The following is a 27,104-nucleotide window of genomic DNA, read 5'->3' on the forward strand; positions in this document are numbered from 1 at the left end:
TGTGTGTGTGTGTGTGTGTGCATTTAAAATATGTATTTGTTTTATCCTCTGACTTTAATTTTTAAACCAGATAAGTGAACCTTATTTCTTTAAAAATATTAAGCTGTTTTTCACTTAAGTGGGCCTCCTACATCAGTGGCTTTCTATTGAGAACAGGTTCTCCAACCTGACTGAAATTAATGGATATTCTTAATTAACAATGTGATAGGATATAAAAGATTGAATGATTCAAAGAGCTTCGAGTCTAATTGGAAATGTAACTGATTGTGTTTCGCCAGATGTCATTTCAAGATTGTCTTTTCTTTTAAGATGCTAAAGAAAACCCTTATGGCGAGGATGACAATAAGAGCCCATTCCCCCTGCAGCCCAAAAACAAGCGCAGTTATGCCCAGAATGTGACTGTCTGGATCAAACCCAGTGGCCTGCAGGTAACCTTACCATTTACGTTGCTTTCCACTGGGGGAGACAGGAGGCATTTGGGTAGGCGGGCAGGCAGACATTTTATTTGATTTTCCTTTCCTTTGATACTTAGTAATTCATTTACTTCTAATGTTTGTCATTATTTCCGAAAGGGATTTGAGATGCCCTACAGCAAAACATGCATATAGCAAAATCATTTTTTACAAAATGTAGAGCATTAAGAATCCTAGAGGAAGAAGGAAGACAATTGTGCCAGGAACCCAAGGCAAAGTGACAATTTTACATGAGCATTTTGGCCCTGAACTTCCTGCTACCAAAGTCAAAATAGAAACATGTTGGGTTATATAGTTGTTCTTGTCTGAGAAAAGGAAATTTGCCAGTTTGTCTAGAGAGACATATTTTTCTGGCACTGAATTTTAGTGTGAAATTTTTCATATGGTGAGACATTGAATAACATAATTGGTATTGTCTTTAACAGTTTTGGAAAAGATGTAAAGGTCTTCATATTGGTATTTTTTCCATCCCTTCAGTAGAACCCAAGCCAAAGCATTACATTTCACAAAAACACTTTCATAGGAAGCTATGATAACACTATTATCAAGGAATGATGCTTTCAGGCAAGGTATTCAGGAACACTTCTCCTTTCATCAACAAAAAGTCATTTATACCTGTTTTAAAAGTCATTTATTGAAACTTTTTTCTCCTTTGAGCACCTTTATTTACATTAGTTCCTCCAGTAAGTTCAGCCTAAGCCAAATGAGAAGAGACAGGCCACTTGGACAACAAAAGTAGCTTCTGTTGACTGCACAATCTCTGAGTCCCCTTTCCCTGGAGACTGAACCACACCCTGCCAAGGCACGTGTCAGGGGCCTCTTTGTTGGAGAATTAGGGTCTTCTACTTTCCTGATGTCCCTGACCCCAGCACTTCCTTGTCAGAGAGATATTAGAACCACTTTCACCACCAGTTACAGCTGAGTTTTTCTTAAATTATAAAAAGTTTTTTGTTTGAATCTTGACTACTGTAAAAAAATTTTTTTTTGTTCCTGGGTTTTTTCTTATTTTGGTAAAATATACATAACATAAAATGTACCTTCAGCCATTTCAAGGTACTCAATTCAGTTCCATTTAGTACATTCACAATGTACCATCACCCCTATCTAGTTACAGAACATTTTAATCACTCCAAAAGGAAACCCTGTACCCATTAGAAAAGTCACTCCACATTCCTCCCTTCTTCCAGGCCCTGGCAACTACTAATTTGCTGTCTGTCTCTATGGACTTACCTATTCTAGGTATTTCATGTAAACAGAATCATACAATTTGTGGCCTTTTGTGTTTGACTTCTTATACTTATTATAATGTTTTCAAGGTTAATTAACGTTGTAGTATGTATCAGTACTTTGTTCCTTTTTATGGGTACTATTTCATGTATGTATGTTGATGGACATAATGTTACCATTTGGCTATTGTGTGTAATGCTGTTATGAACATTCATATATAAGTTTTTGTCTGAATTTTTTTTTAATACTCTTGGGTGTATATATATTTAGTAATGGGAATGGGATTGCTGGGTCAGACAGTAATTCTGTTTAACTTATTGAAGAATTGACCCACTCTTTCATAGCAGCTGCACCATTTTGCATTCCTGCCAACAGTGTATAAGTGTTCTAGTTTCTCCATGTTCCTACCAATACTAGTTTTCCATTTATTATTACTATTATCATATAGCTATCATAGTGGGTGTGAAGTGGTATGTCTTAATGTTTTTTCATTTCTTTAATAACTAGTAATGTGTATCTCTTCCTGTGCTTATTGGCCATTTGTATATATTATTTGGAGAAGAATATACTCAAGTTCTTTGTCCATTTTTTAATTGGGTTTGTCTTTTTGTTGTTGAGGTTTTTTAAAATATATTCTGGATAGTAAGACCCTTAGCAGATACAAGATTTGCAAATATCTTCTCCCATTTTGTGAGTTATCATTTCAATCTCTTTATAGTGTCCTTTGATACACAGAGTTTTTTGTTTTGATGAAGTCACATTTTGTTTTTTGCTTTTGTTGTTTGTGCTTTTTGCTGTCTTAACTGAGAGATCATTGCCAAATCCAAAGTCATGAAGATTTATCCCGTATGTTTCCTTTTTCTTCTCCCCTGCCCCCGCACTTGAGAAAAGCATCTCACTATGTTGCTAAGATTGGTCTCAAACTTCTGGCCTCAAGCAATTCTGAGTAGCTGGGATTACTGGGGCACACCACTGCACCTGGTTCCTGTTTTCTTCTGAGTTTCATGGTTTTAGCTCTTACTTGTAGGTCTCTGATCCTTGTTAATTTTTTGTGTATGGTATGATGTAAGAGTCCAAATTTGTTCTTTTGCATGTGGATATCCAGTTGTCTCAGCACCAAATGTTGAAAAGACTGTTTTTCCCCATTGAATGGTCTTTGCAAAAAAGCCCCTGGCAATAGTTGTATGGTTTAGTAGGTACAGTTTTATGAGGCAAGTTCATTTCTGTGAGGGGATTTCTTTTATTGTCAAGCCTTTTGAAGGAGGGAGTGCTTTACTAATGTTGACCTGACAGTAACTCAGAAGGGATCCTCATCTTGACATTGTAGCTCTGCTCTCATTTTCATTTCTTTAAACATTTAGATGCTTTTTCAAATATTATTTGCCCTTTTTTTACCACAGAATTCTAATGTTGGATTTTTTTTACCTTTAATAGACAGATGTACAGAAGATTTTGAGAAATGCAAGGAAACTACCTGAAAAAACACAGACATTCTACAAGGTGAGACTGTCAGAATATAGTGGAAGTTGTGCCCAAAATACATAGTTGACGGTAGTAAAACTGCAGAATGGCAGCGTGAATATGGACAGGCATTAGAGATGTATGACTTGTGCCTCAGTTTGTTCAAATAAACTCAGTATGGCTGGGCACGGTGGCTCACACCTGTAATCCCAGCACTTTGGCAGGTCAAGGCGGGCAGATCACAAGGTCAGGAGATCCAGACCATCGTCGCCAACATGGTGAAAGCCCATCTCTACTAAAAAATACAAAAATTAGCTAGGTGTGATGGCACGTGCCTGTAGTCCCAGCTACTTAGGAGGCTGAGGCAGGAGAATTGCTTGAACCCAGGAGGCAGAGGTTGCAGTGAGCTGAGATTGCGCCACTGTACTCCAGCCTGGCGCCTGGCAACAGAGCAAGACCTTGTCTTAAAAAATAAATAAATAAATAAAAATAAACTCAGTATAAGTGATAGGTCTGTTCCTTCCCTAAAATCCAAGAATTGTAAGGGTTTAAATGGCTTCATTCTGTATAGGAGGACGGTTTTTCTGTTGGGACTACTGTGAATGAATGGCTGAAGGAAGCAGCTGAGAGGACCTGTGGGTCATAATCCTGAAGTTTCCTTATCACTCCTAAATGGGTTTCCAGGCCAACCCAGGCAACCAAGTATATGGCTTCCCGGATGGGAAATTGCTCAGAACATTTTTTTTTTCTTTTTTTTTTGAGATGGAATCTCGTTCTGTCGCCCAGGCTAGAGTGTTGTGGTGTGATCTTGGATCACTGTAACCTCCACCTCACGGGTTCAAGTGATTCACCTGCCTCAGCCTCCTGAGTAGCTGGTACTACAGGCACATGCCACCACACACAGCTAATTTTTGTATTTTTAGTAGAGATGGGGTTTCGCTATGTTGGCAAGGTTGGTCTCGAACTCCTGACCTCGGGTGATCCACCCACCTCAGCCTCCCAAAGTGCTGGAATTACAAGTGTGAGCCACCCTGCCTGGCCAGTCCAGAACATTCTTATTGCACCAGAGAATCTGCTTCTAGGAATGACGTCTAAAATTACACATTTATGAATTGCAGAGGAGATGGCCCTCCAGAATCATGCGTCGCTAATCCAGAACCATTGGTGAAAAAACTATTAAGTTACAGGGTAGAGTGGGGAACATTTAGGTTTGCTCCTTGATTCTCCCCTATTTTGGTGTTTGGCTGGAATTAAGTGCAGCATAAAGTATGTCATTTGTGTCCTAGCTTTGTAATTCTAAAATATGTCACAGCCATCCTCAGGCTAGCATCTTAACTGGAGAAGATACATGTGCGACTTTGTCTGGGTGTTACCTCATTACCTTTATGTCACTGTTGTCTTCAAACGTAATAAGCTGGTGAAATAAAACAGCTTTAATCAGAGTCCAACCGAAGAGCTTCTCAGCTAGCCAGGCCCCTCCCTAACTGAAGCCCGTAATCCACACAGTCCATCCTCCCTGCAGAGCTTTTGAGTCATCAGTTATTTACTCATGATGACACACTTGTTTGGCCTTCTTCTGAACTTTCCACTATTTTTAACAGATGATAGTATAAAGATGGTCAGAGAGCCCATTTCTCTTTTCTGATTTTATATTACTTCTACATATTAGAGCTGCAAAGGGCCCAGGGAAACTGACTGCTTCAGCCCCTGCAGTGGGCAAGGAAGGGGTTATTCTGATTTGATTTGATTTGATTTGATATATATATATATTTTTTTTTTTTTTACATGGAGTCTTGCTCTGTCGCCAGGCTGGAGTGCAGTGACGCAATCTCAGCTCTCTGCAGCCTCTGCCTCCCAGGTTCAAGCGATTCTCCTGCCTCAGCCTCGCAAGTAGCTGGGATTACAGGCATGTGCCACCACGCCTAGCTAATTTTTCTATTTTTTTTTTTTTTTTTTTTTTTTTGAGACGGAGTTTCGCTCTTGTTACCCAGGCTGGAGTGCAATGGCGCGATCTCAGCTCACCGCAACCTCCACCTCCTGGGTTCAGGCAATTCTCCCGCCTCAGCCTCCTGAGTAGCTGGGATTACAGGCACGTGCCACCATGCCCAGCTAATTTTTTGCACTTTTAGTAGAGACGGGGATTCACCATGTTGACCAGGATGGTCTTGATCTCTCGACCTCGTGATCCACCCGCCTCGGCCTCCCAAAGTGCTGGGATTACAGGCTTGAGCCACCGCGCCTGGCTAATTTTTCTATTTTTAGTAGCGATGGGATTTCATCATGTTGGCCAGGATGGTCTCGATCTCTTGATCTTGTGATCCACCCTACTCAGTCTCCAAAAGTGCTGGGATTACAGGTGTGAGCCACTGTGCCTGGCCCATTCTCATTTTATAAATGAATGAGGCCTTTGAGACCCAGAGAAGCTACACAACTTGCCCAGATCACTCCACTAAGGGGTTGTTGGGGCACTTCCTATTTCTCTGCTTCTATCACTAACCAACCTTCCATTTTGCCAGTCTTTCCACTGCCTCTGAGCCTGTTTATTGTCTTAGTCTGAGGCCCTGCCACAGTGACATCAGAGGGTTAAGAGACTTTTGAGATTGAGGGCAAGTCTTTTCCATACCTAAATAATTGGGGAAAAGTACTCCTCCATAAAGTTAGGAGTAATGAAATGATGGATACAAAGTGCTGACCACCACGTGTGGCATAAATGCTCATTAACTGTGATGATTACTTGTGTTTAGTCAGCTCACTGTCTTCCTTTGCCATCTTCTGGTCATCTGTAGAGGAACCACTTCCCAGTTATACCATCACATTCTTGTTACTGGCATCCCTGAATAAACGTGTTCTCATATAAAATTGCTCCCAAAACCAAAAACACAACAAAAAATAAAAGAAAAATTGTTCCCTAAAGTTCAGTCAAGGAGAACTTATTCTCAGCTGAGCACTTAGAAAGTATGTGTTGAGAACACATTTCAGGAGCATTGATGATTTTCTGTCTCAGGAGCTGAACCGTTTACGAAAGGCCGCTCTAGCCTTTGGTTTCCTGGACCTGCTGAAAGGGGTGGCTGACATGCTGGAAAGGGAATGCACACTGCTGCCCGAAACAGCCCATCCCGATGCTGCATTCCAGCTGACCCATGCTGCCCAGCAGCTCAAGCTGGCCAGTACCGGCACCTGTGAGTATGCCGCTTATGACCAGAACATCACACCTTTGCATACAGACTTCTCTGGGAGCAGCACTGAAAGAATGTGAAACTGACTTTTGGAGCTTTCCTTTTTTCATTTCAACTGAAAATGATTTAGAGTAAAAACCTTTCCAGTATGTTCACCTCTGGGATAGCCACCCAAAGACCTTCCTGAGGCTGCCTCAGAAGTACCACTTGCTGTTTTGAATGACTCCACTAGCAATGAGAAGGATGTGAAGGTGGTTGGCTGATTGGGCTTTAACTTCTTGGGACTCACAATTTTTAAGCTCAGAAGATAACTGCTGTTCCCATGATGGGCACATTTCCTGAGAAGCTTGAAGGGCTGATGAGCATAGAATACCCCTGTCTTCCTCAGGAAACCTGACCAGCAAGGGCTCTCTGGCTTTCTGAAAGCTTCACTTGTTCTCTCCAGTTTCTATCTCAACTGTTAAGGGCATATTCAAGCTTCTGTTCATGGAATGAGCAACTCAGACTGTCCGGAGGTTGCTGAGTACAAACACACCACCACTTTCAGAACTTTCCTCAGAACTTGGGCAAAATGTGGTGGTAATTCTTAAGATGCTTTTGGTATCTCTTGAGATTCTAACTTTTAAAGGGCAACCATTAATGTGTAAAATGAGTCCTGTTTCTTCAAGGATTTTTTTTTTTATGATAATATTTTATTTTCCATTAAAATGGTTTCACTGTGAAACTAAGGGTCCTTTTTCTTTTGGTCTGTCCTATTACTTGAATATAATTTCAACTTCCTAAGTGGCATAGATTCTTAAATAATGAGGTTTCCTTATTTCTGACACTGATTGATTCCTCATTGCCTAAGCAAGGTTCTGGTTAGATAATCCTGACAGATCACCAATTCCAAAGTTAGTTATGGTTCCAATTTATCAGCTAGCTTTATGACACTGGGCAACTACCTGAGGCTTTATCTGCATCATCACTGTTTTTCAGCTGCACCACCTTCCGTGTAAATCTCATGTTTCAACCAAAGCAACTGTTTTTGGTTTAACATGCTGATTGCTACATAATATTTTGCCTGAACACAGGACTTTATCACTAACAGAAAAGCATTAGACTAAATTATCTTTAAGCACAGTTATTAGAATTTGATTGTAAATGTTTTACTGGAAATACACAATTGTTCACTTTTTCAAACAGCAATAAAGGGGTTTGTAACAATAACTAAGAATACAGAATTTTGCCACAAGGATGCAGCATAATCTACTGCAAAGCTGATCTGCCCAATTACACATAGCTGCAAGAATACCAGAAATCGACACAAACAAGTATTGACAGGTGTTACAGACATGCAAAATATCCTTCAATGCAACAATTTTTTAAGAAATCAGCCAGCCTATGTTAACAGATGTTTTAGTTAAAGTTTCCATGTTGGGCTCAGTGACATAGTATTAACTCACTGAGACTCCTTTCCCCCAGGAATGTTGAGAATGGCAGAACTGAAAGAGTTATCACTCCTTAAATTCTTTCATGCAAGCGTTACTCCAACACTTATTTTACTTGGTTTACTTGGAATGTATGAGGGGGAAACTGATGTTTTTTACAGTGGCCAACCGTATGTCTAAATTTTCACTTCTCCTTTTTTCGAGTTTCCTGCCAGAAATCCTTGTTAAAGGATCAGCAGGTGTTCACCCCAAAGTTCTCGCTGTTTTCAGTGTCCTACTGCAGATGGGTTTAAAAAACCAACTGAACAGCAGCAGAATGAAAAGTGTTTTTGAGGTCTATTCAAAAATGTACAGTGCTACCACTCACTCGAACAGGTATACAAGTAAATGGACTCAGCCAGTGCGGGGAGATGGAAGGCTGCCATTTTGTATGTCTGTGAACAGCTTATGGACTCGGCCAGTGCGGGAGACGGAAGGCTGCCATTTTGTATGTCTGTGAACAGCTTAAGACAGTTTGGAGGTGTGTTTGGCCTACTCTAATGTTTCTAGTTTGTCAAAGGCTGTAAGCTGTGTTACTGCCACTTTGATCTAAATATTTGTGTTCCCTTTGCATCCCTGCTACCATTTGGACCTCGTGTTGTGTGTGTGTGTGGTTTGGTTTGGTTGAGATAGGGTCTTGTACTATCACCCCAGCTGCAGTGCAGTGGCACAATCTTGGCTCACTGCAGCCTTGACCTCCTGGGCTCAGGATCTTCCCATCTCAACCTCCTGAATAGCTGGGACTACAAGTATGTGCCACCACAGCCGGCTAATTTTTTAATTTTTTATAGAGATAGGGGTCTCACTATGTTGCCCAGGCTGGTCTTGAACTACTGGCTGCAACTGATGCTCCCACCTCGGTGTCCCAAAGTGCTGGGATTACAGGTGTGAGCCACATTCCTGGCTGAATTTGGAACTTGTAATTTCATTGTTTTATAAATAACAGTTCGTTTTTCTTCAGTGTTGAAAAAATAGTTGATTTACTTAAAAATGGCATGATCATGATGTTCCAAGATTCTGATTAGTTTCTTTCAAAGCGTTCTGTGCCTCTTCAATGCCCACACTGCTGAATACTATAGTAATAGATGTTAGGCCAAAGGATGTCAGATGTAAAACATGTTCTCTAGCCCCACTCTTAGAAATGTTTTATCAATGACTCAGTCTACTTCATTTTCAAAAAGTCAGTGCTATCCCACTAAACAAGGAACCCCTTAGGTACGAATAATTAAGTCCTGCCTGAGTCACTTTAACAGCCTTTTATAGAGTGATATAGTCTTGCTTTTTTTCACAAGCAATAGCTGAAAAGAACAAATCTCAACTATAAGAACTGTCAATACACTGTAGGGATAAAGCACTTTTTGAAAAAAATATCTGGCATGTATTACACAGACTGAACATGAGCTAGAGTTGGGGTGGGCTGAGCCTTTTGCTGTCATTAACTGAATACACAAGAATGAACCTCATCAGATATCAGGAATCCATGTCATGCAAGTACTACAATAAGATAACAATAAATTCAGGAATGCTACTGGGGAAAAGGAAGATAGCCTCACTGAGGATTTCATCATTTAACATTAAAAAAACTTTTACATTGGTACAACAAGGTAAAACTGTAAGAATCAGATTAGGCCCAAACTGGCAAGAAGCCACTAAATCTTTCTTTTTAGGTGACCTTTTTCTTTTTTTGTCCATAGCGCCGTCTGCGCTGTTTATAAAGGTGACGAAAATTTATGTATAAACCTGAAAAAGAGAAGAGGCGGATTAGAAATTAGAGTCTTTGTCTATTTATAACCAGAAGCTCTTGTGGGAGGGACAGTTATCTAGCTGTCATATCCTACAGCAAAAAGCTATTGCAGCAGCTCAGGAAGGAATACAACTTATAACCAATTAACAACGCAATACACGCAACCCAGCTTTTCCCCAATGGGTTTGTTTGTTTATTTATTTTTTTGTGACAGGGCCTCACTCCATCACCCAGGCTGGAGTGCAGGGGCACGATCTCAGCTCACTGCAACCTCTGCTTCCCAGGTTCAAGTGATCCTCCACCACCATGCCCAGCTAATTTTTTGTGTTTTTAGTAGAGATGGGGGTTTCACCATGTGGCCAGGCTAGTCTTGAACTCCTGACCTTGTGATCCACCAACCTTGGCCTCCCAAAGTGCTGGGATTGCAGGCATGAGCCACTGCACCCAGCCAAGAAATATCTTATGGTATATTCCCAATCACCAAGGGCACTTAAAGAGATTTAACTGCTGGAGATTTAGAAAAGAAATATTTCCTTACCATAGCATATTCCCCTAGTGGGTCTCTTTTTGCAAAGTAATCATTCTCTAATTCTATCCTACTCTTCTGGAAAAAAATAATTCTTATATGGACTTTTAATTTCTGAATGATTTAATTCTACTCTCTAAGAAGTGACAAGAAAAGTCTGTGCGACAGAGTCAATACTTACCTAAAAATATCATTATAAGATAAATCTGAAGAAAAAAGGAAAATCTAACTTTGATTTTCACTGGATATGGCAATGTGAAACTGAATCGTCCCGTCTCATTGAATATTGGAATGGACTGAATCACTGAGACAGCTGAAAACAGAAACAATAACTTGTTAGAAGCAAATTCAACAGTCACACCTAATGACAGGACCTTCCAGCCCCTAGTATTCTAAAGTTTCGGTTCTGGGTTTGCTGGAAAGGCTTCCTCCTCCCTTTGTACAGAAAGCTCATGCCTCTTCTTTTTCTCGCCTAGTTTTCTAAGAGATCAACCTCCAGCCTATCAACAGAGAGACAGATGAGGAAGTCATGGCAGTGGGCTTCTTCTATTCTATAAAATGGAGAGAAAAATCCCTAGCTGACTTATGAGATATTTGTCAGAATAAAATAAAGTGGTCAGTAAGAACTCCCTTTGGAATACTAAAAGTATCATATAAACGGGAAGCAGGCAGGACGTGACCACCTGGCTTACCAATGTTACAAAATGAGCTACTTTTCTGAAATAGAAAACAGGAGTATTATGGAAGGAAGCCCATAGAAAGAAATCCCTGAAAAGTTCAACACTTCCATTTATCAGACTAAGGCTGGTGGTGGGGGGAAGAAAGGACTGGTCTTTCAGCCTCTGGGCACCCCCTGGAGCTAAGCTATAAAAGCTAAGAGTCCCTGAGAGTACCTTCCGCCAAACATCCCAGTGGATATACGGGAATCCACACAGTGTAACGAAGCCATGTGACCACCTTCCAATCCATGTCAACGCACGTTAGCATGTAGAAGGGGTACCTATTGAAAATAAATGATTCAAAAAAAAAAAAAAAGAAATGAAATGAAATGATTCTAACGTGAAAACCCACTTCAGGTTCTGAACGCAACCTCAGAATGTCATTTAAATACAAGAATTATATTTCTCAGCCACATATGGCTTCTAAAGAACAAAACTGTAATGCTGGCTATCCACCCATAAACTCCCGTCATGCTACACCCTAAATTTTCAAAGGATGTGAACTCTCTTTAATGGCAGACTAAGTTTAGGTCTTAAAGGAACCTGCAGTATATGGACTGGATACTCAGATGTTTTTTGGCTTTATTCTGAATTTTCATCTATATTCCCACTGGGTAAGGATATTAGGTACTTTATTTCTGGATAAATGAGTTACTACCAAAATTAAAGTATACAAAAGACCTCTAATCTAGAATCAGACATACTCTATTTTAAAAGACATCCCATAAGAAAATAAATATTTCTTCTCAAACAGTAAACATTAACATTAAAGACCTATAATCTGATCCTTTTGTAGCTCCTAAGCATGGTAATTGGATTTTTACGCTCATGTGTCAGATGTGCTTCCCTCAAACCTTGTTACATTAGCACATTATTTGTCTGATTTTAAAAGCATAATCTGTTTTACCTTTGTATTAAGGTATTAGAGGGTACACTGGGTGCCATGGGACATAGACCATGGTTAAGACACAATTTAAGGCTGCTATGGCCTGTTCCCCCTCTCAACTAGCAACTTTGTCAAAATACCACCAAACCTGGAGCTAGGAGTTCCTTTGCAAAATCCTTGCTCCAGCTGACTGAAAGGGAAGAAATACAGAGTATGTGTGGTCTGGTAAAGAAGAATACATCTACTTTAACTGGATCCATTTCTAAAAAGATACTTATTCTACTAACAACTGAGAATGGGAAAATTAGGTCAGAGGCCATTTCAAACTTCATTAGTCTTGTAGTATAAAAGTCATTTCTATCACCCCTTGTAGAAAGTGAGTCTCAAACTAGATCTGTCCAACCTGGATTGCTACTTCAACCTCATGTTTCTTCAGCCCTTTCAAGAATTTTTCCCTGTGGATGGGTCCTCTCTTTCCAAGGCTGCAAGATCCTGAAGTCATGGTAAGATGAGTCTTCCCTTTCGCTGGTTCTCCCCTTCTGCTCCCTAGTATCCAATCTGGTATTATGATCCAACGATAGCTTTAAAAAAATCTGCTGGCTGGACATGGTGGCTCACGCATATAATCCCAGTACTCTGCGAGACCAAGGTAGGCAGATCACGAGGTCAGGAGTTTAAGACCAGCCTGGCCAACACGGTGAAACCCCACATCTACTAAAAACGCAAAAATTAGCTGGGCATGGTGGTGCACACCTATAATCCCCAGCTACTTGGGAGGCTGAGGCAGGGAGAACTGCTTGAACCCAAGAGGCAGAGGTTGCAGTGAGCTGAGATCACAACACTGCACTCCGGCCTGGGCAACAGATCAAGACTGTCTCAAAAAAAAAAAAAAAAAAAAAAAAGTGCCTCAACTTTGCAGAGCACATAGGTGCAACCAGAATTCTCCACATATGTAATTTTAGTCCCAAACCAAATGAGACTTCGGCTAAGACAGCAACTCCTTCAAGAACAGAGCTGCTGCAAAGAAGGAGATGCATTCAAGCACTGCCCTGGCACTTCTACCTACCTGAAAATTTCAACTATGCTCCACAGATAAAACACAAAGAAAACCACAGCTTTGTTTTGCATTTCTTCCATAGTGCCAATGACGATAAACAAAATAAAATTTCTTCCAAGAAGCTATTAGAAAGACCCAAAAGAGAGAAAAAAGTTAATAAAATATATGTAAAGGTATATAAATGTGCTATGTAAAATGTAACACCACTAAATGCAAGGAAAATAAAAAAGATTGAGCTCGACCAGTTTAATCCTACTCCAGTTTTGGAAGAAGTAAAGGGCCCAAACCAGTCTTTGTGACTAGACAGGTATGGTATTTTGTGTGTGTAAATATATTATAAATCATTTATTTAAAATACGCACACGTGTTCAAACACAGTCTAAAGAATACTGCCAAATAAACATTTGGGTTTACATAACCCATGTTAAGCAATAGAGCACTACTAGTGTGAGACCCCTGTAAGTAAAATCACTGCATATTTTTCTTTTCTTTTTTTGAGACAGAGTCTCACTCTCTCACCCAGGCTGTAATGCAGTGGCACAATCATGGTGCATTGCAGCCTTGAACTTCTGGGCTCAAGCAATCCTCCCAATTCAGCCTCTCAAGTAGATTGAATCCCAAAGTGCTGGGATCACAGGTATGTGCTACCACACTGGCTAATTTAATTTTTTTATAGAGACAGGGTCTCACTATGTTGGCCAGGCTGGTCGCAAACTCTTGGGCTCAAGTGATCCTCTCGCCTCAGCCTCCCAGAGTGCTGGGATTATAGGCATGAGCCACTGCACACAGCCCATGGCTTCTCTTTATAGGTTACTGCTTACGTATGTATTCCTGAACAGTAGATTGTTTCATTTTGCCTGTTTTAAAACTTTTGGAAATCATTCTATATGTATTATTCTGTGACTTGCTTCTTACTCAGGGTTATGGTCCAGAGACTCATTTATGTTGATGCACATGGCTATAGTCCACTCACTTTCACCGTGGCAAGACATTTCAATATACGATAGACATTCTATTCTTCATAGATATCTGGGTTGTCTGTTTCTGAGTTTTATTCTATTCCAGTGGTCTATGTGACTATCTTTGTACCATATAATGTGGTATTAGCTACTAAATCCTTATACTGTCTTGATTTCTCATAGGGTAAGTCCCTAACTTGAGCTCTTCTTTAGAGAATATTCCTGGCCCCCCTTTTTCCCCCCTATTTAAAAAACTGTGGTAAAATACACATTAACAGCCAGGCACAGTGGCTCACGCCTGTAATCCCAGCATTTTGGGAGGCCAAGGTGACCAGCCTGGCCAACATGGCAAAACTCCATTTCTGCTAAAAATACAAAAATTAGCTAGACATGGTGGCAGATGCCTGTAGTCCTACCTATTCAGGAGGCTGAGGCAGGAAAATCACTTGAATGCAGGAGGTGGAGGTTGCAGTGAACTGAGACTGCACCACTGCACTACAGCCTGAGTGACAGAGTGAAACTCTGTCTCCAAAAAAGAAAAAAAAAAATACACATAACATAAAATTTACCATCTTAATCATTTTTAACTGTTGAGCGGTATCAAATACATTCATAATGTTGCACAACCATAATCACCAGCCATCTCCACAACTCTTTTCATCTTGTAAAACAGAAACTATGACCCATTAAATAATAACTCCCTGTTTAGCCAGCCCCTGTGAAACACCATTCTACTTTCTGTCTCTGATTTTGACTATTTTAAGTACTTCATGTAAGCAGAATCATCCAGTATTTGACTTTCTGTGACTGGCTTATTTCACTTAGCATAGTTTCCTTAAGGCTTATCCATATTGTAGCATACATCAGAATTTCCTTCATTTTTAAGTCTACATAATATCCCACTGCATGTCCATTCATCTATAGAGGGACACTTGGGTTGCTTGCACACTTTAGCTATTGAAAATGATGCTCCTATCCTGGCTGGTCCTGTTTTTTCAAAAAAACTTCAGAATTTTCTCACATTCCAAAATGTTTTAGACTATTTAGATTAGAATTGTATTTAATCTACAGGTAAATATGAGAACTAACAATATTATAGTATTGAATCTTATAATTCAAGAAAATTATGTCTATATACTTACTTTTTGTGCTCTCAATTCCTTCCTGTATCTCAAACAGTTCACTAATTTTCTCTTTATCTAATCTACTGGCCGGGCGCGGTGGCTCAAGCCTGTAATCCCAGCACTTTGGGAGGCCAAGGCGGGTGGATCACGAGGTCGAGAGATCGAGACCATCCTGGTCAACATGGTGAAACCCCGTCTCTACTAAAAATACAAAAAATTAGCTGGGCATGGTGGCGTGTGCCTGTAATCCCAGCTACTCAGGAGGCTGAGGCAGGAGAATTGCCTGAACCCGGGAGGCGGAGGTTGCGGTGAGCCGAGATCGTGCCATTGCACTCCAGCCTGGGTAACAAGAGCGAAACTCCGTCTCAAAAAAAAAAAAAAAAAAAAAAAAGATATCTAATCTACTACACAAACTATCCATTAAATTTTTATTTATTTATTTTTAGAAACAGGGGTCTTGCCCTGTTGCCCAGGTTGGAGGGCAGTGACATGATCACAGCTCACTGCAACATCGAACTCCTGCACTCAAGGAATCCTTCTGTCTCAGCCTCCCAAGTAGTGGGAATACAGGTACACACCACCATGTCTGGCTTTGATTTTTATTTTTTTAAGGGTCTCACTATGCTGTCCAGGCTGGTCTCAAACTGCTGGCCTCAAGCAATCCTCCTGCCTCAGCTTCCCAAAGTGTGGGGATTACAGGCATGAGCAACCAAGCCTGGCTGTAAACTTTAAAGTTGAGTTACTGTACTTTTCATTAATAAAAGTTTTTAAGAAGTACTGCCTTCATCTACAAAAGGTGGGAGGAGACCAAGTACATTTCTTTTTTTTTTTTTGAGACGGAGTTTCGCTCTTGTTACCCAGGCTGGAATGCAACGGCAGGATCTTGGCTCAACGCAGCCTCCGCCTCCTGGGTTCAGGCAATTCTCCTGCCTCAGCCTCCTGAGTAGCTGGGATTACAGGCACGTGCCACCTTGCCCAGCTAATGTTTTGTATTTTTAGTAGAGACGGGGTTTCACCATGTTGACCAGGATGGTCTCGATCTCTCGACCTCGTGATCCACCTGCCTTGACCTCCCAAAGTGCTGGGATTACAGGCTTGAGCCACCGCGCCCGGCCTGACCAGGTACATTTTCTGACTAAGGAGACTGAAGGTAGATTTTTCTGCTCCTGCCCAAGAATCAAATTTCCCTAGTCTTAAAGCTCTTTATAACTTTGTAATTTCATGAGGATATTATAAAAAATGAAATACACTTGAAACAGTAAAAGTCTACTTTGGTAAATATCCCTGGGGTTCTAAGTGTTCTTTCTTGTTCAGGTAAAATAATGCTATTCCTGTACAAATAGGTGTTTTTACTAATTGAGTCTTCTTAGCAAAATGTAACATACAGATACGGTTTGGCTATGTTCCCATTCAAATCTCAACTTGAATTGTATCTCCCGGAATTCCCACATGTATGGGAGGGACCCGGGGGAAGTAACTGAATCATGAGGGCCAGTCTTTCCCATGCTATTCTCATGATAGTAAATAAGTCTCATGAGATCTGATGGGTTTATCAGGGGTTTCTGCTTTTGCTTCTACCTCATTCTCTCTTGCCACCACCATGTAAGAAGTGCCTTTCACCCCGCGCCATGGCTGTGAGACCTTCCCCAGCCACGTGGAACTGTAAATCCAATTAAACCTCTTTCTTTTGTAAATTGCCCAGTCTTGGGTATGTCTTTATGAGCAGCATGAAAACAGACTAATACATATACCTACTAGACAAATAATGGGACCTTCCATTACCCACTCTTCAGCTCAACTATTCAATACCTGGATCAGAGAAGGCAGTAGTGGTGACGAAGTAACTCCAATTGCTGCATTGATGGTTTCCACAACTGCCAGCATCTGGCAGAAATACATCATGTCAGCCACAGTATGGAATGTGTCATAAAAGGACTCTATGGGCACAAATACACATTAAGGGTGAATCAGATGGTAAATTCCAACAGAATTATTTCTCAAATTAGATCACTCCTTTCATGAAAATAACTGTAAGAAAGAAGTAACAAACATCCAGTCAGATTCGAGTTTCTTACTTAGCAGGAAAAGTTCAGGCCACTGGGGTCAGGAATAGTAAATTCTACCAGTTACCACAACATTCACATGTAAACCTTACATGCCTTTCTCATTTTTTTTAAGAGTCAAGGTCTTGCTCCATCACCCAGTCTGGGGTGCAGTGTCGTGACCATGGCTCACTGTGGCCTTAACCTCCTGGGCTCAAGAGATCCTCCCACTTCGGCCTCTTAAAGTGCTAGAATTACAGGCCTGAGCTACTACACCTGGTCCATACTTTCATTATCAGAAAAATCCTCTCCCATTACTCTTTCTTCTCCTAAGTTTTATTACCTATTTATTCATCAAATAAAATTTCAGAATATTTTAGATCAAATTCTCAAAAATTTCCCATTGGCATTTACCAATGGAATACCACTGGTCAGAGCCATAATTCTGTTAAACACATAAATTAATTGAAGAAGAACTAATATCTTTATGATATTATTTTAATTCTGTTTAAGAATAGTTCATTTTAGAACCTATTTAGCCTCCAAAAGGGTGAGAATTCTTTTGGCCTTGCATAACTTTGGCACTGGAAGTATCATATCAATTTATTTAGTGGTTACTGAACTATCAAGTAGTGAAAAAAACGAAAGGATTCTATCCCAAGATGTGGCTCTAGCTAGCTATGAATGTGAACCATTTTTGACCATCTCTAGGCCTGTTTTCTTACCTGTTAAATGGAAAGAATACCAGTCAGCTTATTTCACAAGGTCATGGGAAATAAGAGGTATGAAAGCACACCAAAAATCAGGGGGTGCTGCACAAAAGTGGCGGTTATTATTACCCTCAAAGGCAGAGAGTACTACTCCCTTTGGTGAGTACTGGGCCAAACTACTGAGAAAGGGAACATTAATCCTCAAATTTCTTACTTGCCTTTTCCCAAGATACAAAATCGCACAGTCAGGTTGACAAAGATCCAGGAGAATCCCAAGAATTGCACAAGATTATACATAAACAGGTATCCTTTCCTTAAGTTTGCAAGAGCTGTAAAGCAAAGCAAAGCAGTAAGCTATTAAAAGCAATAGTCCCAGCAGGAGAGAGGTATATGAGGCATATCTGGATGACTTCAACCCTTTTCCTTCCTGAGCGCTCCTAAGCTCCCATACAAATACCCGATCCAGGTCCTTACCAGCCTGGGCTCCCACTCCCATAGAGAAACATATGAGGAACATTGCTCTCCAGTGTGTATTTTCAGCAGTCCTTCTTTTCCCCAGCCTTGAAGGATAGGTATACAGACATAAGAAACCCATGAAAGAAATACTACTCCTGGTGTGATATTAGAGAGAGAGAGAGAGAGAGAGAGAGAGAGAGAGAGCGTGTGTGTGTGTGTGTGTGTCTGTGTCTGTGTGTTTTCACCCATGGTTTCTGACTCATAACTCCCACAGCCCTTGTTACATACAGTCTTTTGTTAATACTGTTGGGACAATTTAGGCCTTGTTACAGTCTTTTGTTATACTGTTGGGACAATTCTGTTTTCTGAGGCCTAAATTGTCCCAACAGTATAACAAAACAGAAAGCCACAGAATGCCTCTATGGCCTTCCCCTGCCTTCGTTTCAGATGCCCAAGGCAGGACTAATCTGATTGTGGGTCCTAAGACCCTCATTCCAGAGAGGATCCTGCCTCATACTCTGGAGGAGGGAATACTGCACAGAGAGGCTGAGAAGAATCTTAATAGACAGGCCTTGCTGGATTTAGATCAGACCCTTTTTGTCCAATCACATTTCAACACAGTTCAACATGGTTCAATCATGCCTATCCGATGAAGTTTCCATAAAAGGCCCAAGGGGACAAGGTTTAGTCAGTTCCAGATAGCTGAACACATGAAGGTTCCTGGTGGGTAGCACACCTGGGGAGGGCACAGAAGCTCCACACCACTTCCTCCATCCTTTGTCCTAATCTCTTCATCTGTAACCTTCATAATGTCCTTTATAATAAACCAGCAAATGCTTTCCCTGAGTTCTGTGGAGCCACGCTAGCAAATCAATCAAACCCCAGGAGCGGGTTATGGGAACTGTGATTTATAGCCTATCGGTCAGAAGTTCTGGAGGCCCAGACTCAGGACAGACATCTAAAGTTGGGGGCAGGGAGATATCTTGGGAACTCAGCCCTCCATCTGTGGGAATCTGATGCTATCTCTGCCTAGATAGTGTCAGAATTGAATCAGAGGGCACCCAGCTGGTGTCTGCTGCAGAACTGACTGCTTGTTTGGTGTGTGGGGGAAAAAACCCACACACACCCACACACTTGGTCACAGAAGTCTTCTGTGTTGATTGTTTTTGAGTGAGAAAGTAGAAAAAAGCAGATGAGTGTTTATTTTTTCCATAACACCTGGCAAAAAAAAATGAGTGGCCATCTGAAGAGGCATTACAAAAAGGAAATAAAGATTTCCTCAGCTCCTACTCCCGTCACTTTTTTTTTTTTTTGAGACGAAGTCTCACTCTGTCACCCAGGCTGGAATGCAGTAGCACGAGCTGGGCTCACTACAACCTCCACCTCCCAGGTTCACACAATTCTCCTGCCTCACCCTTCCAAGTACCTGGGATTACAGGTACCTGCCACCATGCCCAGCTAATTTCTATATTTTAGCAGAGATGGAGTTTCATCATGTTGGCCAGGCTGGTCTTGAACTCCTGACCTCAGGTCATCCACCCACCTCAGTCTCCCAAAGTGCTGGGGTTGCAGGCATGAGCTACCACACCTGGCCCTCCAGTCATCTTAATATAATCCATAGTTTCTTCTTTTCTGGAATTTTTTTTTTTTTTTTGAGATGGAGTTTCCCTCTTGTTGCCCAGGCTGGAGTGCAACAGCACAGTCTCAGCTCACTGCAACCTCTGCCTCCCAGGTTCAAGTGCTTCTGCCTCAGCCTCCCAAGTAGCTGGGATTACTGCATGTGCCACCATGCCTGGCTAATTTTGTATTTTTAGTAGAGGTGGGGTTTCACCATGTTAGTCAGGCTGGTCTTGAACTCCTGACCTTGGGTGATCCACCCACCTTGGCCTCCCAAAGTGCTGGGATTACAGGTGTGAGCTACCATGTCCGGCCTTTTCTGGAATTTCTTTAAGGTCACTGAGGTCAAACTAGCTCAAAGAGATATATACAGTAAATGAAAAAAACAATTCTGATATTTGGTTGTATATTCATTCAACCAAGCATTAACTGAATACCTACAATATGCAAGGTACTGTGAGGAGAACTACTGGGATAATGAAGGTAGTTCAAGGCTGCCCTCAGAGTTTACAATCTGAAATCTGTAATACCAGGTAGGGAGTGACCAGTAATGTCTTGTGAAACTTTCAAGGGGAAAAAATGACATTAGGCTGGAGAAGTGGGCATCGAGCTAGTCTACATGGATAAAGCTGGTATCTAATCTGGGCTTTATTTTTTATTTTTCTAAGACAGTGTCTCATTCTGTTGCCCAGGTTAGTATGCAGTGGTGGAACCATAGCTCTCTGCAGCCCTGACCTCCTGGGGTCAACCCATCTTCTCACCTCAGCCTCCCAAGTAGTTAGGTCTTCAGGTCTGTACCACCACACCCTGCTAATTTTATATTATTTTATATTTTGTAGAAACACAGTCTGGCTATGTTGCCCAGGCTGATCTTGAACTCCAGGCCTAAAAGATCCTCCCACCTCAGTCTCCCAAAGTGCTGGGATTATAGGCATGAGCCACCATACTTGGCCTGATCTAGGCTTTGAAAGATGGGCAGGCTGAGGGCATAACCACAGGAGGACAATTTCAAACCAACATGCAGAAAAATAATAGACATTAATTTTGTCTGCAGCCTAAGATTCATGCAGATATAGCCAATTACAGAGTAAAGGAAGAAACAAGGAGTTCTAACAGTCATGGTTGAATCAAAGGAGTAGGTTAAAAATAATTCTCAGGAGAAGATCTATGCTGTTCAGATTTTGTTGCTACATATTTATTCCTAGGCTAGAGATACTCTGCAGAGACATTTGGTTGGTCCTCAAAGAATCAAATTTAATAATGTCGTCAGTCAAAAGCAGCCTAAGCCAGGCACAGTGGCACATGCCTATAATCCCAACTACTTGGGAGGCTGAGGTAGAAGGATCACTTGAGTCCAGGAGCTCAACATCAGCCTGGACAGCATAGCAAGAACACATCTCAAACAAACAAAAAAAAGGTAGCCTTATCCTAAGACTCCAAAAAATGTCAGGTTTCTAGCAACATTTAGCTAATTAAAAGTTTCTTCTTCAAAACTAAAAAAATTATTATACTTTCCCACCATAAAGAACTTCCTTAATCAGAAAACTTTATGAATTTTGATAAAATAGTAAAAGCTTTACCTAACCAAAAAAATCCATATATTAGAATTTTTATCTATTTTTGAAGTTTATCCCTTTAAAACACCAAAAAAATTAATTTAAATCTCAAAGTGGCTGTTTTATGTTGTTATTTTTTGCCTCCACTGATCCTCTCCCCTCCTCAGCTTTTCTAAAAGAATATTCCCCTAAGGTAGTGGCTATTCAAATCTTTTTAAATCCCTTCTCAAAAAAAAACCTTATTCAGGACACCAACACATAAAACACAAAAGAATGCTGCTCTGACTGAGGTAGACCTGTTTGTGTGATCTACTCCTCCAAAGCATCTCTGAGAACCCCCTGGGGTACCATGGAAGACAGTTTGAAAACTGCTCCAAAACTTTCCCCTCCCTTATTTATGGCATGCTACATGAGTGCCATTAAAATATGAAAAAGTTCGCCGGGCGCGGTGGCTCAAGCCTGTAATCCCAGCACTTTGGGAGGCCGAGGCGGGTGGATCACGAGGTCAAGAGATCGAGACCATCCCGGTCAACATAGTGAAACCCCGTCTCTACTAAAAATACAAAAAATTAGCTGGGCATGGTGGCACGTGCCTGTAATCCCAGCTACTCAGGAGGCTGAGGCAGGAGAATTGCCTGAACCCAGGAGGCGGAGGTTGCGGTGAGCCGAGATCGCGCCATTGCACTCCAGCCTGGGTAACAAGAGCAAAACTCTGTCTCAAAAAAAAAAAAAAAAAAAAAAATGAAAAAGTTCAACTTAGAACAAATAAGGAGCACTTACTTCATTCTGCTTTTCAGAGGTAGTTTTACATAGACCTGCAGTCTTCCTACTAGAATGTAAGCCCTGTTTAGTACAGGTGCTACATGGATCCCTCTGGCTGTTCATTAAGGGCCCAGCATAATGCTTGCCATGCAACATGACTTTAACAGATAGCTGCTGAATAACTGTATCACCCAGAAGATAATACACTTACAGAGCTTCCTGCTTAAAGTGGTTAGATGGAAATAGAAATTGATTTGTTAAAGATTAATGAATAGCAGGACTACACAGAATACTCTCCATCTTTGAGGATGACAATCACACTCATGTATCATACAGCCTTTGAAATCTCAGCTGGGAGAAAAACACCAGGCTGAAGGAGTATAGCCCTGGACCCATGCAATCATTTCCACAGGTCTCTGCAGGATTTGGTTGCCATCTGCCATGAGGCCAGTCCTGGAGTTCTTTCATTCTGCTATACTAGCCTTGTTGTACTCATGATATAACACCCAAAACCAGGCGTCCCCAAACCTTTTACACAGGGGGCCAGTTTACTGTCCCTCAGACCGTTGGAGGGCCGCCACATACTGTGCTCCTCTCACTGACCACCAATGAAAGAGGTGCCCTTTCCTGAAGTGCGGCCAGGGGCCGGATAAATGGCCTCAGAGGGCCGCATGCGGCCCGCGGGCCGTAGTTTGGGGACGCCTGCCTAAAACAGAAAGGAAACATTAAAGGTAAGGCTTCTGATGTGGGTGTGCAGACCTTAAGCACTCAACCTAATGGGTTTCTCATAAACTCACCCACACAGCTCACCCGGATGAAATCACTAGCTCACCTGACATATCACAATTATCCATACTTCCAAACCGAGCACAAGCTAACTGGTAACTACTGTTGCAGCAGAGGCAACTTACTTTCAGGAGAGCCTTCGCTTTCCAGTCTGAGTTTATTCAGGCGCTCTTCTTCCTAGAATTTGGACAAAAGTTTTCCAAGAACACAAGTTAGAATTCCCAGATGTCTGTCCAAGTCCATATGCTGGTTGAGTAATCTGACTCCCTCAAAGCCACCTCCTCCAGCTGGGGTCAGTGCATCACTGGGAAAAATATCCTAGGTCATAGGACCAAATGCCTAAGTCCTCCTTACTAAGCAGCATCAGCATCACAGGATGCCTATCCGTTGTTCACAAAATTAACCCAATCAGCTGGCTTCCAAACTGACAAGTGACCTTAGAATCTTAAAGCTGGAAAGGACATCCAGAAGATCTGTCGCAATTGGAGAAATAAAACAGAAGTTTAAGGCAGGAAGCAGACTGCTATTTTATTTTTCTAGATTTTTAGTGTAAGTTTTCCAGAAGCTAAGATCATGTCTCCAACATCAGTGTGAACTCATGTTTAGCTTAAAAGAGATACAGATGGATCCATAAAGAAATATTTATGGGTGTATGTGTATGCATGGGAAATATATGCAAACATGTATTTCCTTGTTCTGTTAGTGAAGATAACCTAAAAGCAATGGAAACTTGTTAACAATGAGCATGCCTGGCACCCAGATCTTGGTTTCCAATACCATTCTACAATAAGAAGAACAGAGTTCTCTGAAGAAATAGCTGTTCTATGGCTGTAGCAGACATACATAGAAGATAAGCCTGGAGCAGCTTATAGCGCCAGAAGGGAAGGAAGTGCTAAAACAAACAAAACAAAACAGTCCCATCATAATGGAGCTTTCTCAAAAAGACACAAAAGCCAAAAGATGGGCAGGATGAGGACATAGCCAAAGGCCAGTTAGTGGCCAAAGCTGGAAGATTTGAGCAACAAAATAAATATTATTCGATTATAACTCAAAGTATAAAGTAAATATCCATGTACCCACATGATATAAATGATTGAATAAATAAGTGAATGGGAGACAACAGACATGCAGAATTATTCTCCTATGCAGAATTCCAAATAAATTATATAGATACTCCATCTGAAGGAGAGGAAGCATAACTCCCCATTCCTTAAATGTAGGCTACACATAGTGACTTCCTTTCAAGGAGTGATGAGGAAAATAATCTTACAGTGGAAAAACCTGACAAATATCACCTCAAGCCAGCTGGCCTGTGGTTAATATCAACAGTGATGTGTCATGTTGATAGCATGTACTCTTGATACAATGTGATAAGAATGGCCCTTTACCTCTGCAGTCTTCTCCTCAATATCTATCACCTTAGTCTATTTGTAAGAAAAACATCAGATTTCAACTGAGGGACAGTCTATAAAATACACAGCCAATACTTCTTGAAAATCATGTAACGAGGTCTTTAAATGAAGTTATAACTTTGTCACTATTCTTTCAGACCCTGAGAGGTTTCTCAAGTAGCCTGAATAACATGGATTCCCCATGATTTATCTTCAATGGCTAGATCCTAGCATCCTTACTAACCTTAGCTCTGAGCTCCATTTCCGCATCAGATTCATCCAGCCAACGATCAAAGTCAGGGGCCAAAAACAGTGGTCGTTTCTCCTGCTTGGTGAGTCTCTCCCACCACTGACTCACTTTCTTCTGTACCGTAATGTTTACCTGCCTTTGGGTCAGTTTGTAAATAGGCTACGAGAGAAAGTGAGAATGTGAGAATGCCCTCCTCCAGTCCCTGAAGCAGCACCATGCCAGGGGCACTGAAGCTGCAGAATATGCAGCTTCTAGTCCATGGCCTGTTAGGAACCAGGCCACACAGCAGGAGGTGAGCGGTGGGCAAGTGAGTGAAACTTCATCTGTATTTACACTTGCTCCCCATCATTTGCATTACCACCTGGGCCCTGCCTCCTGGCAGATCAGCGTTGGCATTGGATTCATATAGGAGCACAAACTCTATTGTGAACTCTGCATGCTAGGAATCTAGGTTGTGCTCTCCTCATGAGAATCTAATGCCCGATGATCTGTCACTGTCTTCCATTACCCCCAGATGGGACTGTCTAGTTGCAGGAAAACAAGCTCAGGGCTCCCACTGATTCTACATTATGGTGAGTTGTATAATTATTTCATTACTTATTACAATGTAATAGTAACAGAAATAAAGTGCACAATATATGTAATACATTTGAATCACCCTGAAACCATCCCCACCCCACCATCTGTGGAAGAAGTGCCTTCCATAAAACCAGTCCCTGGTACCAAAAAGGTTAGGGACTGCTGAGCTAGACCAAGGGCTGGCATTGAGAACTCTTAAGAACATAATGTGCTTCTCTGATTCCCACCAGTGAATGACACAGGAGGACATCAGGATAAGAAAGGCAGACAGTTCCTAGTTAGCCTGGAGAGAACTGGCATGAACCTCCTGCCATAGCCACATCATGCAAGGCACTATGTCTAATCACCCTCAGCTTATACATTTTCCTCCAATGAAAATGACTGTCCTGGCTCAACAGACCCTTGTTTTAGAAACACCTGCATCAAGGTCAGAATTGTATTGGATCAGTTACAACTTTTTTCACAAGGGTCATTATGGGGAGTCATCCCAGCTAAACTCACATTCTTATAGGCCATTCCAGCTCATTGTTTGCTACATGGCCTCTCCCTTGTCTCCAAAGGAAGCCCCATGACAGGTTCTCTGCCCACTATACCACTGCTTACTGTTAATGCTTTCTCAAAACAACTGAGCACCCGGGCAGGGAAATCCAGAAGCTCAGGCCCCCAGAGCTAAGTATAATTCCAGAAATGGAAACACCCCATCTATTGGATTCTCTCCCTGCTTTTGAGAAAAGCTTCCTCAGGCTCTGAGGGAAGGGAAGCTTCGATTATATCTGCAGCATTCCTTCTGAAAACCAGCTGCCTTTACCCTTTCTGATTTCTACTTTTCTCACCTGCACATGTGGCAAAGTCACATGAAAGTAAACCCCTGATGGAGGCTTCAACCACCCTAAGTAACTCTGCTCTCAACGGGTGCTATACTCCTCTGCCACCACTAAAACCAGGGAATATCAGAGCTGGAAGGAACTCTGGGGATCACTTAGTCCAGACCTTCATTTAACACATGAGAAAACTGGAACTCGAAGAAGTAAAGAGACTTGTTGAAGATCACACCACTAATAAATGGCAGGGCCCAGATTCAACTCGGGGTCTCTGACTTCCCCATTCCTCTGCAGCTAAAACCTGGGCTCTGTTGCAAATAAGAGAATTCTGTTATTCCCCTTTGATTTTTATCTTTTCTCCACAAATCCTGATCCCCATTTCACTAAACTACTGGTATTCATTTCCTAAAATGGGAAGGAAAGTGAGAAAAGAAAGAACAGACCTCTGGCTTCACAAGTTCTAAGAACTCCAGGTGAAATTCATAGACATTGTCTCCTTTGGCACCATGTCCTTGAGCTATACAGAAAGACAAACATGGGTTATTGCAAGCTAGAGCAGAGCAAAACCATCCAAAAACCAGCTTGGTGTAGTTCTTTCCTAAGTATGCAAATATTACACTTGAGTGTAGCCAAAAGGCTAAGAAGCAATGTGGTTTGCAAATGTCAATGGGTCCTGTTAAAATGTGTGGGGGCTTGTGAGCAGAGCTCCTCAACAGCCAGATAGGCCAAATCTTTGACAAAACTTTAACTCCATATGTTCTCTGATGCCAGTTTCGGAGTATTTACCCAATCTTTCAGCGTGAGCCCGACGATACCCCATACAAATAACAGGCAGGAAAAAGAATAGAGAAAGCAATGCCAAAGGGGCCACACAGATATAAATTTAACTTTCACAATTACTTTGGCTCAAAATCTAGAGCAGAGAAAAACTGGTGGGTGTATCATCTTGACTGTGGTTAAGGAAAGTTGCAGGGTACATGGAAATGCTGGATTGTCTCAGACAGCTCTGAATCTAAAACCTCCCAACCAGGGGGAAAGAATGAAGGGAGAAGCTGACTCCTCCTTTAGCACATCCCAAATGGAACAAGGAAAAAGAAATACAATCTTTGTCAGCTTATGAAGGACAGGTGGAACCAGGAGAGAAGTACAAGTTGGCCAGTGCCCCAACCCTATGCCTTGACATGGCTCCTTTCCCCAGTTCAAGCTGGTACCATGCCTAGGTGCCAGTGACTGCTGGACCTCCCTTCCACACTCCCCTCTGATTCACTTACCATATGGTTCCCTTCTGGGACTCTCTTCCCTTTTATGACCAT

At 41.5% G+C, this 27,104-nt stretch overlaps 2 protein-coding genes and 1 non-coding gene across 13 annotated transcripts in view; 2 read left to right on the plus strand and 1 right to left on the minus strand.

Moving 5' to 3' along the window:
- Positions 1-7,061, plus strand: part of INTS14 (integrator complex subunit 14) — a 37,908-nt gene extending 30,847 nt beyond the window's left edge. For all 10 annotated transcript variants that reach the window (XM_003940879.3, XM_003940880.3, XM_039469427.2 and 7 more), the window contains 3 exons: positions 310-428; positions 3,135-3,200; positions 6,166-7,061. In XM_003940879.3, the coding sequence (XP_003940928.2) occupies positions 310-428; positions 3,135-3,200; positions 6,166-6,417 (437 nt within the window). In that variant the 3' untranslated portion in view covers positions 6,418-7,061. The remainder of the gene's footprint in view (positions 1-309; positions 429-3,134; positions 3,201-6,165) is intronic.
- A 399-nt stretch (positions 7,062-7,460) lies between these two features.
- HACD3 (3-hydroxyacyl-CoA dehydratase 3) overlaps positions 7,461-27,104 on the minus strand; it is a 42,898-nt gene continuing 23,254 nt past the window's right edge. The window contains exons 3-11 of one of the 2 annotated variants that reach the window (XM_003940884.3): positions 26,235-26,308; positions 24,386-24,550; positions 22,876-22,927; positions 17,792-17,902; positions 16,631-16,758; positions 12,748-12,860; positions 10,970-11,076; positions 10,258-10,389; positions 7,461-9,546 (exon numbers count right to left, since the gene is read on the minus strand). In XM_003940884.3, the coding sequence (XP_003940933.1) occupies positions 9,470-9,546; positions 10,258-10,389; positions 10,970-11,076; positions 12,748-12,860; positions 16,631-16,758; positions 17,792-17,902; positions 22,876-22,927; positions 24,386-24,550; positions 26,235-26,308 (959 nt within the window). In that variant the 3' untranslated portion in view covers positions 7,461-9,469. The remainder of the gene's footprint in view (positions 9,547-10,257; positions 10,390-10,969; positions 11,077-12,747; positions 12,861-16,630; positions 16,759-17,791; positions 17,903-22,875; positions 22,928-24,385; positions 24,551-26,234; positions 26,309-27,104) is intronic. The other variant, XM_010351623.2, reaches the window with a different exon arrangement.
- Positions 11,580-11,680, plus strand: LOC120364198 (small nucleolar RNA U13). The gene has a single exon (XR_005579539.1). It is a non-coding gene; the product is annotated as a small nucleolar RNA U13 (small nucleolar RNA).

Source organism: Saimiri boliviensis, chromosome 2, assembly GCF_048565385.1.
Source record: "Saimiri boliviensis isolate mSaiBol1 chromosome 2, mSaiBol1.pri, whole genome shotgun sequence".
Taxonomy (NCBI): Eukaryota; Metazoa; Chordata; class Mammalia; order Primates; family Cebidae; genus Saimiri; species Saimiri boliviensis.